The sequence below is a fragment of the Macaca fascicularis genome, chromosome 11 (genome assembly GCF_037993035.2).
Source record: "Macaca fascicularis isolate 582-1 chromosome 11, T2T-MFA8v1.1".
In the NCBI taxonomy this organism is placed as follows: domain Eukaryota; kingdom Metazoa; phylum Chordata; class Mammalia; order Primates; family Cercopithecidae; genus Macaca; species Macaca fascicularis.
The window spans coordinates 73,002,474-73,019,759 of record NC_088385.1 but is presented as its reverse complement, the minus strand read 5'-3'; the positions used below and the strand labels follow the sequence as shown (position 1 = coordinate 73,019,759).

At 37.5% G+C, this 17,286-nt stretch overlaps 1 protein-coding gene across 3 annotated transcripts in view; it reads right to left on the bottom strand.

Moving 5' to 3' along the window:
- The window catches only part of IRAK3 (interleukin 1 receptor associated kinase 3), a 52,459-nt gene that overhangs the window by 12,846 nt on the left and 22,327 nt on the right, over nucleotides 1–17,286 (bottom strand). For all 3 annotated transcript variants that reach the window (XM_005571462.4, XM_005571463.4, XM_074007358.1), the window contains 3 exons: nucleotides 12,197–12,261; nucleotides 3,591–3,705; nucleotides 2,023–2,141 (listed from right to left, as the gene is read on the bottom strand). In XM_005571462.4, the coding sequence (XP_005571519.1) occupies nucleotides 2,023–2,141; nucleotides 3,591–3,705; nucleotides 12,197–12,261 (299 nt within the window). The remainder of the gene's footprint in view (nucleotides 1–2,022; nucleotides 2,142–3,590; nucleotides 3,706–12,196; nucleotides 12,262–17,286) is intronic.

Sequence of the window (17,286 nt, the reverse complement as noted above, 5' to 3'; positions counted from 1 at the left end):
CTCTCCAGCTGCCCAATCCTGCCTTTTTCCTTTCCTCGCTTCATTTGCTGTGCCTGAGAGCCCTCTCTTAAAAATCTCCTGCAGGTAAATCTGTGCTTCTGAGCCCGCTTCCTGGGAACCTGCCTGAAGACACGGACCAACAGCGAGAAAGTGGAAATGAGGGCCCAAAGCCTGTGCTCTCACCAAATACCAGGAGAGAGACGCTGTCACATCCAAATCACCTTGCCCAATTTCAGCTGTGAAAAATAACCGGACATGGGCAGAGCTTGCCTCTGCCTCCCTCCCTGCCCTGATGCTCCCTTTGCTTCAGTTAGTGACTCTCTGTCCCCGTCTCCCATCAAGAGCCAAAACCCCAACACCTTCTCTTTTCTTTCTCCTTCAAACTCTGCATTCAGGAAAGGATTTGATGAACTCAGCCACACAAAAGGAAACTTAATAAAATTAATCTATTACTTCTTGGGGATTTAAAATAAGCTAATACTTAAAGTTTAGACCAAAGGAAGAATATGTTTAGCAACATTCCAGATATGTATTTACTAAGTAAAACATATACTTGAGCACTTAGTGTGCTCAGTGTTGGTTGCAAGCTGAGTGGAGAAGGGATTGTTTTAGGTTGTGGGCGGCCACCTCAGCCCTTTGAAAGCAATTCAATAGATAACTCCACTGACTCAAGACCCTCACGGTCCCTCTATATTCAGGTCCCTTGAGTGTGCATTAATTTTATGCAGTTTCTACAAAGCCACTAGCATTTGCTGGATTGCCACACTGCAACAAGCACAGACATCTATCAGTAGGTCATCCCACCCCTCTAGAACTAAGTAAAACCTAAAGTCTATTCCTATGGAGTTCATTTCATCCAAAAAACAAGTAAGTAATCAGCTCCTCTTCTGCCCAAGTCAAAAGCATCCTACAAATTTTTTTTCAAGATACTGGGAAATGGTTCAGAAGCAGCAGCAGTCTTTTAAATTCAGTCTTCCTTGATATTCAGCAAACGTGTATTCATGTACTTTTGAACAGGTTCAAGATAAAGGGCAAATAGAAAAAAATTCACCGGCAGGGGGTATCTAGTCTGTGCGAATGATTCTTTATGCCTAGAAGAAGAAATGTGGGAGATGTTGCTTCTAATTTTCTCATGTCTCAAAAAATGAACACTGGGGTTGCTGCTCAGCTTGTCGTAGGTTAATACATAAAGTTACGAGACAGCAGGCTCAGTAGGATGAGCAAGACACTGGAGACTCAAGGACAAACAATTTGTATCGCTATTTACTACTGCCAGCTTGCTAGGAATCCCCATTTAAGTTGCTTAATTTTTCTTTAAGCTTCAGTTTTTAAAAAAAGTAGATAAAGACAGGTTCATTTCACAAAGTGCCATTAATAATTACTAAAATACAGATGCTTCTCAACTTATGAGGTTACATCCTGACAAACTCATGGTAAGTCGAAAATGCATTTAATACACCTAACCTACCGAACATCCTAGCTTAGCCTAGTCTATGTTAAATGTGCTCAGAACAATTATATTAGCCTACAGTTGGGCAAAATCATCTAGTGCAAAGGCTAGTTTATAATAAAGTGTTAACTACCTCATAGAATAAATTGAATACTGTACTGAAACTGAAAAACAGAATGACTGTATGGGGATACTCAAAGTATGATTTCTACTTAACACGTATCACTTTTGTGCCATTGTAAAGTCCAAAAAAATCATTTCATTGAATCATCATAAATTGGGACCATCTGTACACAGAATTGTCTATCCTACATTGTTCATTAATAATTCCCAAAGATAATGCAAACCCTCTTTTTGGCAACATACATATAGCTTTTTAAATTTGGTAGACACATTTTCATTAATAAAAATATAGGATTTTTAAATACCTAGATGACAGTTCTTCACACACACACACACACACACACACACACATACCAGGAGAACTACAGCAGAGAATAGTGTGAAGTATGACTCACGTGTGAGGATAAAAGAAGCTTTCAGGAATAACCAAAAGCTCTGGAATCATTTACCTTGATATACTGCCACAGATGACCGAGCATGGTTGAACGTTGTGCAGGTAGTGAATGGCTTTAGATATTCCTATTAATATACTGATTCGAACGTGCCAAGGGAGTGGGGCCGTGTCACCCTAAAACGACAACAGCAATTGGTTTGGTTGCACTTTCTGAGTAAAAACTACCTATGTATTCCTTATGCAGACATACACCAGAATAGAAGCAGATAGCAAGGTGGGGTGAGGTGGGTGAATCAACGTTTTGGTTTTCCAGAACTTATTTTTAATTCCAGATGGGTTTCCTTCTGCTACTGATGACAGTTCTAGGCCTCTTTATAGACAGTGAAAATACTCCATACTTCTCAATATTAGCTTAATCAAAACATAGCTAGTAAGGTAACACTACTTAAAAGTTAATTAAATAAGATTTTTAAGTTACTTGTGGTATAATAGTATGAGTAATTGAGACAATCTGCTTTTATTTTCATCCTCACTGAAACTTAACCTATTTGGAATCAATTTTTAAACTTAACCTCCAAAAACATCTAATGAGGGGTCATGGCATTTATTCAACCTCCTTCTCTCTCTCTCCCTCTCTCTGTCTCTCTCTCTCTCTTTTCTTTCTTTTTTTTTTGAGACAAGGTCTCACTCCATGTCACCCAGGCTGGAGTACAGTGGCACAATCATAGCTCACTACAGTCTCCATGTCCCTGGGCTCAAGCAATTGTCCTGCCTCTGCCTCTCAAGTAGATGGGACAGGCATGTGCCACCATGGCCAGCAATTTATTTACTTACTTATTTGAGGCAGAGTCTTGCTTTGTCGCCCAGGCTGGAGTGCTATGGTACAATCTCCAGGCTGGAGTGCAATGGCACAATCTCGGCTCGCTGCAACCTCTGCCTCCTGGGTTCAAGTGATTCTCCTGCCTCAGCCTCCTGAGTAGCTGGGATTACAGGTGCGCACTACCACGCCCAGCTAATTTCTGTATTTTTAATGGAGATGGGGTTTCACCATGTTGGTCAGGCTAGTCCCGAATTCCTGACCTCATGATCCACCCATCTTGCCCTCCCAAAGTGCTGGTATTACAGGCATGAGCCACCGTGCCCAGCCTATTCATTTTTTTAGTAGAGGCGAGATCTGGCTATGTTGTTGTCCAGGCTGCCTCTTTCTCTTTAGAGTCTGTGTCACTGTTATGGCAATCCTTTGTATTGAAGGATACTTTATATAAAGTTATACAAATTAAAATTATCTAAGGAATAAGAGTAGTTGATGGCAACTCACTGGAGGTACAGAATCAAATATAATATAACATGGTTGCCAAAAGATTTGCTGGGTTCTTACTATATAATGAGTAAGAACCCAATATGGTTGCCAAAATGTTGCACAAAACACATTAACTCAGGTATTTGCTCAGCCTCCTAAAAGTAAGAAATTAGTCCAAGAAGTACTGCTTCCTTGGGAAACCCATCCTTCGCTTTCCCCTCATGCAAACACATCTTGCCTCCCAGCTCTCCCAGATGGTTTCAGCAGCTCTCCCAGGACTTCAGGGGGTCAGAGGATCAGACAGAATAATAGAAAGAACTTACTACACACTGCAATCTGTCAAAAAGTGTTCCATTTCTCATGTATGGATAAACCAGACAGAACTTCTCAGTCTCTGTAAAATATGCAGTCAACTCGAGTATGTTTGGATGGTGAAACCTTGAAACAAAAGATGTTTTAAAGCCATCAAATTGCATATTCAGACAGGAAATGAACAACACTCCGGTGTGGGAGTAGTAAGGTGGGATGGAGAATAGGCTTAAAGCAGAATATAAATTTGGCTGGACACATTGGGCACAGGACACAGATTTGCTTTCCAAACTGGTCTAAAGAGTTCTAACGGCAGGGCGCGGTGGCTCACACCTGTAATCCCAGCAATTTGGGAGGCCGAGGTGGGCAGATCACTTGAGGTCAGGAGTTTGAGACCTGCCTGGCCAACATGGTGAAATCCTATTTCTACTAAAAACACAAAAATTAGCCGGGCCTGGTGGTGAGCACCTGGTTATTCCAGCTACTCAGAAGGCTGAGGCAGGAGAATTGCTTCAACTGGGAGGCAGAGGTTGCAGTGAACCTAGATCATGTCACTGCACTCCAGCCTGGGTGACAAGAGTGAGACTCCACCTCAAAAAAAAAAAAAAAAAAATTCTAGCAAATACTAGTTACTGTTTTTGATTGACTGTAATCATGTAAATATAAATAAAACATCCAAATATAAGGCACAAATTTTCAAAAAATAAAGAGTTTTAAAGATTTGTAATATTGGAAACTTTACAAAAGATAGCACTATTCAATATTAACTTATTTTTATCAATATGAAAGACAACATGACTTATTAAGTAAAAACAGTACAACTAAAATTGTTAGTTTGATTTATTTAAGTATATAAGTTTAAGCCACCGAAACATAAGAATAAATACCATTTTCATTCATCCACTTATGGAGCACTACTATGTCAGGGACTGTGCTAAATACCAGTTACACAGCTGAAGAGAGATGTCAGTGTCTTCACAAAGCTTGCATTGTTGTCTAAATCCATATGACTAGTAATGTTTGATGTTGAGAGTATATCACTGATTTTAAATCACAGATTTCTATGTCAGTGTAGCATACATTTCTCAGGCTTTTCTTCCCCTAATAATCATTTATTAGCTTATTAACAAAAACTATATTCCTCAATAGTGTGTGCTATCACTATGAGCCCAGGTAACAACTAGGAAACATAAAATGTGAAATTCACACATACTGTGAGCTCAGTTTAATTCAAAAATTACTTATGGGATACCTACTATGTTCTGGGCAGGCTTGGGGATATTAAAATAAATCTGTAAAAAATATTCTATTTATAAAAGCCTATTATTCATTTCTGCAGTAGCAAAATTTTCCTATAAACACACACAATCCTATATATATTGTGCATATGTGGTGGGGGAGGGGGGTTCTGATTCCTTTTCTTCTTCTTACTTCAAGGAAGGAAGCATATGTGTGTGTGTGTGTGTGTGTGTGTGTGTGTGTGTGTGTATGTGTGTGTATACATGTACACACACAGAGAAGTTTTTATTTTTAAATATATCAAAGTCTTCTGTGATACAAGATCCCCACACCTATTATGATTCCAACTATACCTATAAAATGAAAAGCAATGGATTGAAAGGAAATTGAGGTAGTGTATTTAACAGTCCGTGTATACCTGGTTGGTTCTTCTGCAACTTAAAATAATTCAGAGAGACGAATCTTCTGGAAGGCAGTAGATAGTGGACATCAGATAGACACGGCCATGGCCTGGTGCTCTACTCTCTTGCTCAGAGAGGAGAAAAGACCATGTGCTTATTTTTAAGTATTACTGATCAAACAGAAAAACAGATACTTTAGAGGTTACCAAGGTATGGAACGTGGAGATACCTTGGAGAAAGTTTGCTGGTTTTGTACCTGTGGACCCATGCCACCCAACTTTTTGCTACAAATTTTTAAATCAGTAGGGTTTTAGATTATATACATCAGAAGGTTAGCAGATCTGATACCTTCTAAAATCACTTCAGCAAACATTCTGAGTGCCTTGTTCAGACAAAATTATGCAAGCCCCATGGTGTGGTAAACAGACTTGAACGACTAACCTGGGATTGAATCTCCGGTCTTTTTAACGACTGTGTTAACTTGGGCAAGTTATTTAATTGCTCTGAGCCTGTTCCTTTAACCGTAATCAGTAATTAAAACATCTATTTCCAAGGTTCTTATGAAAATTAAATAAAAGGTTAAGCCAAAAGCCAGGTCCTCAAAAATTATTAGCTTTTTCCCCTTCCCTTGAGAAAGGAGGGAAAAAAGGAATCAGAAGTCACATTCTATGGAGTTTACAATTCTGTTTAAGGTAATTCCCTTAATATTAAACTAAAGAAACCTCATCCTTCAGGTCTCAGCTTAGATATTATTTCTATCAAGAAACCCATTCTGCTGCTCATCCCCCAAGTTATCATTCCCTCCTCTGTGCTCGTATTTCCTCATCTTACCACTTAGTTTATTGAAATTGTCTGTTTACTTAGGAATTTCTCTCCCAATCCCATTTTTGATAGTACATTCTAAGAGGAGAAAGCTGCATCTGCCTTAGTCACATCTGAGAAGATGATTTAGGAAATAACTTGAATCTTATAGAAAAGGTAGGATGTACCTCAGTTTCCTCATCTGCAAAATGGGGATAACAGGAGAATTTATCTCATTGGATGGTCATGAGGATTAATGAATTAACACATGTAAAGCACTTGAAATAGGGCCTAACACAAAATAAATATTAGCAAAATAAAAATGGTACCCCAGGAATAGTCAACCTTATAAAATTGTAAATGTCTCCAGATTAATCTATAAAGTTATTAAAATTCCATTAAAAATGCCAACAGAATTTTTGAAGCCTAGACAAGCTGTTGTTGTAGTTCACAGAAAATATCTCACCAGATAAACAAATGGATCAGGTAAATAAATGTAAAAAATGAAGCCATGAAAGTACTGGAAAAAATAGGAGAACTATTTTATTAGGTTGGTGCAAAAATTATTGCGGTTTTTGCCCAGCTACTAGGGAGGCTGAGGCAGAAGAATGGTGTGAACCCAGGAGGCAGAGCTTGCAGTGAGCTGAAATGGAACCACTGCACTCCAGCCTGGGTGACAGAGCAAGACTCCGTCTCAAAAAAAAAAAAAAAAAGTAATGTTTACTTTTAATGGCAAAAAAACGTGATAACTTTTAATGGCAAAACTGCAATAACTTTTACACCAACCTAAATATAACTTCTTAATGGAAAAGGCCTTTTAAACTATAACATAAAATCTAGAATCCCTAAAAGAAAACCTTGATAAATTTAACTGTATTAAAACTATTTCTACATGTCAACACTATAATAAGCAAAGATGAAATGACAGTACAGTAAAAAATTATTTGCATCTCATAACATAAAAATAGGCTGATTTTCTAATAGGAATTATAAAATATTCCTTCAAATCATTAAGAAAAGACCAACAGTCTAATCTATAATAATAGGTAAGGAATATTATAAGCTACTTCATAGAAAATAAAATATATCTCTTAATAAAAAAGGATTATTAATATCACTCAGAAAAATTGATACTATGAGACTTCTTTTTCTGAGAGGCCTCAAATAAATAAAATATAAATGAAAGAGGAGACATTACAACTGATGCCACAGAAACACAAAGGATCGTAAGAGACTATTATGAACTATCGTATGCCAACAATCTGGAAAACGTAAAAGAAATAGATGGATTCCTAGAAACATACCATCCACCAAGACTGTATCATGAAGAAATAGAAAACCTAAACAGACCAATAACAACTAAGGAGATTGATTCAATAATCAAAAACCTCCAACAAAGAAAAGTCCAGGACCATAGAGCTTCTGGCAAAATTTTAACAAGCATTTAAAAAAGAATTAATACTAATCCTTGTCAAACTCTTTTAAAAAATTAAAGAGGAGGGAACACTGTAAATCTTATTTTATTAGGACAGCATTACCCTCATATCAAAGCCAGATAAGAACATAATGAGAAAAAGTTGTAGGCCAATATCCCTGATGGCCATAGATAGAAAAATCTTCAACAAAATACTAGCAAGCTAAATTCAACATCACATTGTTTGTTTGTTTGTTTGTTTGTTTGTTTGTTTTTGGATATCGAGTCTTGCTTTGTTGCCCAGGCTAGAGTGTAGTGGCATGATCTCAGCTCACTGCAACCTCTGCCTCCCAGGTTCAAGCGAATCTTGTGCCTCAGCCTCCTGTGTAGCTGGGATTGCAAGCATGCGCCACTACACCTGACTAATTTTTATATTTTTAGTACAGATGGGGTTTCATCATGTTGGCCAGGCTAGTCTTGAACTCCTGACCTCAGGTGACCCACCTTCCCTGGCCTCCCAAAGTGCTGAGATTACAGGTGTGAGCCATTGTTCCCAGTCTTCAACAGAACATTAATAGGATGAAATACCATAGTCAAACAGGACTTATCCCCGAGAAGCAAGAATGGTTTAACATGTGCAGATCTATAAATTATACACCATATTAACACACTGCAAAAATCACAAAACCATCTCAACAAATGCAAAGGCATTTGATAAAATTCAACATCCTTTCATGATGGAACCTCTCAACAAATTAGGTGTAGAAGGAATGTATCTCAACATAATAAATGCCATATATGACAAACCCACAGTTAACATCATACCTAACAGTGAAAAGCTGAATGCTTTTCCTCTAAGTTCAGGAAAAAGATAAGGGTGCTCATACTTTCCATTTCTATTCAACATAAAGCTGGAAGTCCTAGCCAGAGCAATTAGGTAAGAAAAAGAAATAAAAGGCATCCTAATTGGAAAGGTGGAAGTTAATGGGCTCTGTCTGCAGATGACATGATGAAAACCCAAAAGACTCCACCAAAAAAACTGTTAAAACTAATAAACAAATTCAGAAAAGTTGCAGAATACAAAATCAATGTATTAAAACTAACTATGTGTGTATATGCTAACAATGAACAATCTGAAAAGGAAATTAAAGAAATTGATCCTATTTACAACAGCATTAAAAAGAATAAAACTCTTAGGAATAAATTTAACCAAGGAGGTGAAAATTCTGTGCATTAACAACTATAAGACACTGATGAAAGAAACTGAAGAAGACACAAATAAATGGAAAGATGCATTACATACATGAATTGAAATAATTAATATTGTTAAAATGTCCATAAAAGTGAGCTACACATTCAATGCAATTTCTATCAAAATTCCAATGACATTTTTCAAAAAATAGAAGAATGCTAAAATTTATATAGAACCACAAAAGACCCCAAACAGTATAAGTGAGTTTAAGAAAGAAGAACAAAGCCAGAGGCATTCACTTCCTGATTTTAAACGATATTACAGAGCTATAGTAATAAAAACAATATAGCACTGGCATAAAAACAGACTCATTGACCAATGGAATAGAATTAAAAAAAAAAAACAAAACAGAAATAAACCTACATATACATCATCAACTAATCTTTGAAAAGGGCACCAAGTATATACAACAGAAAAAGAAAATTATCTTCAATAAATGGTGTTGGGAAAACTGAATACCCACATACAAAATAATAAAACTAGAACTTTGTCTTATACACCATATACAAAAATTATCTCAAAATGGATTAAATATTTAAATGTAAGATCTGAAACCATACAAATCTGGAAGAAAACATAGGGAAAATTTTCCTTAAGATTGGTCTTGGCAATGATTTTTTGGCTATGACACCAAAAGTGTAGGTGACAAAAGCAAAAATAAGCAAGTAGAACTATATCAAACTAAAAAGCTTCTGCACAGCAAAGGAAGCAATCAACAAAATGAAAAGGAAACCTATGGAATGGCAGCAAATATTTGCAAACCATATATCTAATAAGGTGTTAAGATACAAAATAGTGAGGAATTCATACAACTCAATAGCAAAAAAACAAATAACCTGATAAAAATGGGTAAATGACCCAAAGAGATGGTTTTTCAAAGAAGACATACCAATGACTAACAGGTATATGAAAAGATGCTCAACATCACTAATCATCAGAAAAATGCAAATCAAAACCACAATGAGATATCACCTCACACTTGTTAGGATGGCTATTATCAAAAAGTTGCCAAGGGTATGGAGAAAAAGATACGAGAGTTGCTGAGGGTATGGAGAAAAAGAAGTCCTTGTATGCTGTTGGTTGGAATATAAAGTGGTACAGCCATAATGGAGGTTCCTTAAAAAACTAAAAATACAACTGCCATGAGATCCAACAATCTCACTTCTGCGTATGTATTAGTCCGTTTTCATGCTGCTGATAAAGACATACCCGAGACCTGGCAATTTACAAAAGAAAAAGGCTGAATGGGCTTACAGTTCCATATGGTTGAGGATGCCCCACAATCATGGTGGAAGGTAAAAAGCACATCTCACACGGTGGCAGACAAAAGAACAGAGCATGTGCAGGGAAACTCCCCTTTTTAAAACCATCAGGTCTTGTGAGACTTATTCACTATCACAAAAACAGTATGGGAGAAACTGCCCCCCTGACTCAATTATCTCCCACTAGGTCCCTCCCACAACACATGGGAATTATGGGAGCATATTCACGATGAGATTTGGGTGGTGACACAGAGCCAAACCATATCAGGGTATGTATGTAAAAGAAATAAAATCAGTATCTCAAAGAGATATCTGTGCTCTCATGTTTAATGCAGCATTATTTACAGTAACCAAGACATAGACACAACTTAAATGTCCATTGACAGATGAATGGATAAACAATAAAGAAAGTGTGATACACACAACACACATACACACACAAAAAAATGGAATATTATTCAGCCATAAAAAGAAGAAAATCCTGCCATTTTCAACAACATAGATGAACCTGGAAGACATTATGCTAAGTGAAATAAGCCAGACACAGAAGACAAATACTGCATGATCTCACTTACATGTGGAAGCTAAAAAAGTCAAACATAGAGAAGCACAGAGCAGAAAAATAGTTACCAAGGGCTGGGGGTTGGGAAAAATAGAGAGATGTTGGTCAAAGCAGACAACCTTTCCATTGTACAATGAATACATTCTGGGGATCTAAAGTACAGCATGGGTGGTGATAGATGTATTAATTAATTTGATTGTGGTAATCATTAGACAGTGTGTACATACTGTATATAAAATCATCACACTGTACACATTAATATATACAATTTTTATTTGTCAATAAATATTTTTTCAAAAGCTACACTGATAAACTATTTTCACCTAACAGATTGGCAAAAATTAAGAGGTAAGAATAAATATCAGGTTGGCAACAATGGAAAACCAGGCACTCATATATGACTTCTTTGAAAGTAAATTGTTATAACTTATATTGGAGGACAATTTGTTATGATAAAATGCACATAACCATTTAATACCACCATTTGATGAGAATTTATTTTACAGATATACTCAAATAAGTACGAAATAACATAAATACAAGGTTTTCTTGTTGCAGCATTATTTTCATATAATAAAATATTAGAACAAATCTAAGAAACCATCAACAGGGGAATGGTTACGTAAACTACAGTACAGAATATAATAGAATATGAAAATAAGCAATGTGAACAATGTGTTCATGTCACCGCTTGTGTTAAAGGAGAAAAATAAGAAAACAAAATACATATTTGCCTACACACAAAATATCTCTGGAAAGATATACAAGGAACTGGTAATACTGTTGCCTTAGAAAGATCAGCTGGGTGACTGGATGATAATGGTGGGAGAAAATCTTTTCTTGGTCTATCCTTTTGCACTTTTGAAATTTTGCAATGTTTGAACCTTACTTTCATAAGCAAATAAATAAAACAATCACATGTAAAAACTTTTTACTATTACAATTTTGGATTTCATTTTTTATTGACTAAGTGATATGTAAGCTTTGATGATTAGCCTCTACTATTCTGATTTCTAGTCTTCAGTCTAAAAGAAAATGGATTCAGTATAATGCCTTCTCTCTTCACCTTCCTCTCTGCCTCCCGACTTCACATCTTGGTTAAAAAAATATCGAAAAGAAAGTTTCCTATTTGTAAAGAGTGACAAGTGAACTCTACAGGGTTAGAGGCTTTCAGTGAGGAGGGCTGCACAGCTGCAGATATGAATATATATATGAAAATGAAGTCATTTCAATTTGTCTCCAAGGACTCTCAGACTCAGGAGTGAATTCCCGAAAAATAATATGTACATCAAAATCGCTTGATTTCTTTGTCTAAAACTCTCTTCCTGAATAGAGTTATACTGATGAAACAGCTTATAGACTGGAATGTCTCTAAGGAAGAGAGGAAATGGTGAAATATAGACCTAATGTTCTAAGAGTTACTATTCAGCCATGTTAGTCACATATGATTTAACCCACTTCCTTGTGACAGTTTCCTGTTAAAATATGTTCAAGGGAATTATGTAAATGATCTATTTTAAAATGTACTCTAAGGAATATACTAAAGCACATGTCAAAATTTATCCAAAGTTCTAACATCCAAATCAAATGTATTACATATCACACCAAGCTCTGTGCTGTAAAATAAAAAATGAACAGAGATGAAACCCAGGCACAAAGAGGAGGAAATTCCAGAGAAAACATACTCACAGTAGTAAGACTTCAAGCTCAGATAAAAAACTCTTCCAATGCTTCTTACATTGCATTTTTTTCTCCTACATAGACAGAAAGACAAGAACAAAATTAAGAAAAGGATTTGTTTCTAGGATTCTTAACCCAGGGTCTATAGTCTCCTTAAATTAGATGAACTTTTTGGTGTAAATGCGTATGAACACTTTTCTGGGGAAATAATCTTTAGCTTTTACCAGATTTTCAAAAATCCATTAGCCCCAAAAGAGATCTGGAATGAGTGTTCTTAAATGAAAAGTTTTTCATGCAATGTATTGCCTTGCTAAACTCTTTCATCATATTTTGTACACATTTACATAAATTCAAAAACATTCTATGTATTCAAAGACAATCCCATGACAGCTAGAACCTCCCCCACTTGATCTTACAAAGAATCCAGTTTGTGTTATTTCCATTCTGCTGCAAAATTTCACTAATTTGGTATTTATGACTTGGGTTATTTGGATATGTCAGTTTAAGTTTACCTTTGCATTTTGAAAAGATGGGCTTACCAAGCAAATAAAAATATAACTCTTTACTTCCAAGAAGCTTTAGAAGATAGCACAGAGGCTGACACATGAATATTTTAATGAGTTTAATAATGTACTGAGCACCTACTCTGTCCCTGGCACTGTTCTTGATGCCTTCATACATCTTAGGTCATTGCATGTCTCTGGATCTCAGGTTTCCAACTTCTACCAAAAAAAGAGTTAAATTAAGTCTGCTCCTAGGTCTCACCAGTTGTAACGTTCTATCATTTGCAAATTGCTAGAGAAGGTGGAGTTTTGGAGCTCTGCCTTCAGGAATAAAGGGAGAGAAATTCAACAGGAATTTTGGAAACTATTTTCCAAGTTGAACTAGGAAGTCAGAAACAATAAATCAGACTAAAAAATCATTTTCAAGGACCATTTTATCAGAATTTACATTTTACGAGACCATTGTCCTGGGAGCCAGATGGGTTGGATTTTCCGCCTATCTCTAACACTTGCTATTTGTGACTCTTTGTCAGTCACTCAACCTCCCTAAGGTCATAGTTTTCTAGTTTGAAAAATGAAGAAGTTGGTTTTTTTGTTTATGCTAATGTAGCACTCTAACACCCTGTTGCTTGAAATGTGGTCTATGACCAAAAAAACCTCAGCTTCGCTAGGAGCTGCTGAGAAATGGCAAATCCAGGGCTCCTGTCAGATCTGCTGAATCAGAATCTGCATTGTAAGATGATTCCCAGGTAATTAAAGTTAGAGAAGCACAGATCTAACACACCTAGCACAATTTCCCACCTCAGTCCCTCTAAGAAAAGTAATTGGTAATAAACAATGTTACAAAACTGCATTTCTTTAACAAAGTTCTGTGGCTAAGGCTTCATTAAATGTTCTCATTTTTTCCTGATAAGTGTGTGTGTGTGTGTGTGCGCGCGCGCGCGTGTGTTCGGTTAAAATAGGGGGCAGAGATAAAAGCAGAAGGGTGAAGTCTGGCCATACTTCCATGTACCACCTTAAGAGAAAGTTAAAATGTATGTAGAGACAGTAAGACTTTGTATACACCTTGGTAATCTCAGGTATTTTTACTCCTAACAACTAGCAACTAAATTCTTGGAAAAGGTATGTATGCTTCATTCAATTTATCCAGCAAACATTTACTGAGCAACTGCTACGGGCCAGGCCCTGTAATAAGGCACTAAGATACAAAGACAAATAAGAGCTCTTCAAAGAAAGCTGCCTAGTCCTTTGAGAGAGGTGGGTGAATAATGTAATGCTTTGATGCTGTTGCTAAACATAGGAGTGTCACCCAAACCACACTGGAGGGGTCAGAGACAATCCAGGAAATAACACCTGTCTTTAAGAAAGAAAGGGAAGGGGTTCTAGAGGCAATGATGTCCCATTCAGACTCATGGAAAGAAAACTCCCAAAAGGGAGTGTGATTTGGTGGCAGCTGCAGAAAGAACAGGAAAGTAGACTGGACAAACCCTTTGGGGATGGGGTCCTGAGGCTCAACTATAAGAGAGTGTACGAATTGGGGCCAGGGACACATTGGCACTAAGAAACAGGCTTTAGCTTGGCCACCTCTAGAGCGACCACATTCTATTTGTTGAATGGTTGTGCCAGTTGGTTGTTTCTTTAGCATCTTCTCAGGAATTCTGAGATGTCTATGTACAATTAAGTAGTACTAACTGCAATTTGGAGAAATGGAGAAATTAGGGAAATAATTTTTTAAAAGGTTCTGTAATGCACGTTGCAAACTAGGAATCACTGTGGAACCCTCCTTCTTCCCACTTCCCCAGTCCTATAACAGATAATCAGATGTGGTCCACTTCACCTCATCTCTTAGACATACTTTCTCCTCTGCATCCTCACTGACTTTGCCCAGACTAACAGCATTAGCTCTCAACAGTGGCAACACATGTGAACCACCTTGGGATCTTTTAAAAAACACTGGTGCCTACCATTTTTTTAAAAGCTCATTTTTTAAAGGCTCATTTTCTTAAAAGCCCATTTTTTTAAAGGCTCATTTTCAAAAAAAGCTCCCTAGATAATTCTAATATATAGTCAGGGTTGGGAACACTGGTTTACACCCTGTCCATTTCTTGGTTTGCACATCTGAAATATCCCTCCACCAGGTCTTTCTGCCTCCAGTCTGTGGGTTTTGTTTTGTTTTTTGTTTTGTTTTCTTTTTGACAAAGTCTTATTCTGTTGCCCAGACTGAAATGCAGTGGTGTGATCTCGGCTCACTGCAACCTCCGTCTTCTGCGTTCAAGCAATCCTCTTACCTCAGCCTCCCGAGTAGCTGGAACTACAGGTAGGCACCACCACACCCAGCTATTTTTTTTTTTTTTTTTTTTTTTTGATTTCTTGGTAGAGACAGGGTTTCACCATGTTGGCCAGTCTGGTCTCGAACTCCTGACCTCAAGTGATCTACCCACCTCAGCCTCCCAAAGTGCTGGGATTACAGGCATGAGTCACCATGCCCGGCCTGCCTCCAGTCTAGCTCTTGCCATCTTTCCCCCAATTCTTCTGACAACTTCCAATCTACTATCTAACCTAGAAACAAAGTCATATTTTAACAACACAAATCTAAGTCTTTCACTCTCCTACTTAAAAATCAGATCTTGTGAGACTTACTCACTGTCACAAGAACAGCACTGGAAAGACCCACCCCCAAGATTCAATTACCTCCCACTGAGCCCCTCCCACAATATGTGGGAATTGTGGGAGCCACAATTCAAGATGAATTTGGGTGGGGACACAGACCCCACAGACTTAATATCTTTCCAGCATCCTCTTCTCACTATCTTCCCTATGGCCAGTCCACTGCGCTGAATGAATTCATGAGTAAGACCTACGTTTTCATACATACGTCTCCAGGCCTCTGCAACTGCTATTTGTTCCACTCAGAATGTACTTCCCCTCCTTCACTGCCTGCCAAAATTCTACTCATCCTTCAAAATCTAGCTGGAAGGTTTTTCCATTTGTTTTTGAGAACTGTTTATTGAGTGGTTACTTTGGCCAGATACTCTTCTGGGTGCCAGATACATCCCCTCTCTGGGTAGAAAGAGTTGTTGCTATCTTTTTTTTTTTTTTTTTTTTTAATTAGTAGACTTTATTTTTTAGAGCAGATTTAGATTTAGAAAAAATTGAGAGGAAAGTAAGGCGTTCCTACACACATGCACACAGCTTCCCAATTATTAACATCTCACACCAGTGAGGTACATTTGTTAAAATTAATGAACCTATGTTGACATATTATCACCATAGTTTACACTAGGGTTCACTCTTAGTGTGGTATATTCTATGGGTTTTGACAAATACATGATAATATGTATCCACCATTATAGTATCAGAGTATAGTATCAGTTTCACTGCCCTAAAATCAGAGTATAGTATCAGTTTCACTGCCCTAAAAATCATCTGTGCTCTGCCTATTCATCTACCCCTTACCAAACACCCAGAAATCATTTTTGTACTGTCTCAATTGTTCTTCCTTTTCCAAAGTGTCATATATTTGGAATCATATGGTATGTAACTTTTTCAGATAGACTTCTGATATGGTTTTGCTGTGTCCCCACCCAAATTCATCTTGAATTGTAGCTCCCACAATTCTCACATGTTGTGGGAGGGGCTCAGTGGGAGTTAAATGAATCATGGGGGTGGGCCTTCCCAGTGCTGTTCTCGTGACAGTGAATAAGTCTCACGAGATCTGATGGTTTTTAAAACAGGAGCTTCCCTGCACAAGTTCTCTCTTGTCTGCCATCGTAAGACATGACTTTCACCTTCTGCCATGATACTGAGGCCTCCCCAGCCATGTGAAACTATGAGTCCATTAAACCTCTTCTCCTTTTTTTTTTCTTTTTTAATTTTACTTTAAGTTCTGGATACATGTGCTGAACATGCAGGTTTGTGACATACGTATACATGTGCCATGGTGGTTTGCTGCACCCATCAACCCATCATCTCAGTTTTAAGCCCTGCATGCATTAGGTATTTGTCCTAATGCTCTTTCTCCCATTTTCCCCAACCCCCCGGGTATGTGATGTTCCTCTCCCCTCTGTGTTCATGTGTTCTTATTGTTCAACTCCCACTTATAAGTGAGAACATGCAGCGTTTGGTTTTCTGTTCTTGTGTTAGTTTGCTAAGGATGATGGTTTCCAGCTTCATCTGTGTCCCTGCAAAGGACATGAACTCATTTTTTTTTTTTTTTATGGCAGCAAGAGTTCTATATTTTATGTGTTCCTGTGATCTTTTGTACAATTCTCTGCTAAAGTACTTCTTTCACAACAGTTTAATGTTTTGTTTACCTGGCTATTTCCCCAGAGAGACTGTGAGCTCCTTGAGGACAGAACTATGCCTTATTCATCTCTACATGCTCAGCACCCAGTCCATATAAGAGTTTAGTAAATGTTTACTTATTGTTGACCAACTATGAAGAAAATGAAGAGCAGCTCTTCTGTGTTTGTGTGTGGACCTGTCTCTGACTGACTCCTGAGCTTGATCCTGGAATTCCCTTTCTGCTTCACTGGCTGCAGTCACTCAATTGTCTTCTGACTTCCTATCCTGTTATGTTGGTTTGTTGCTCCTACT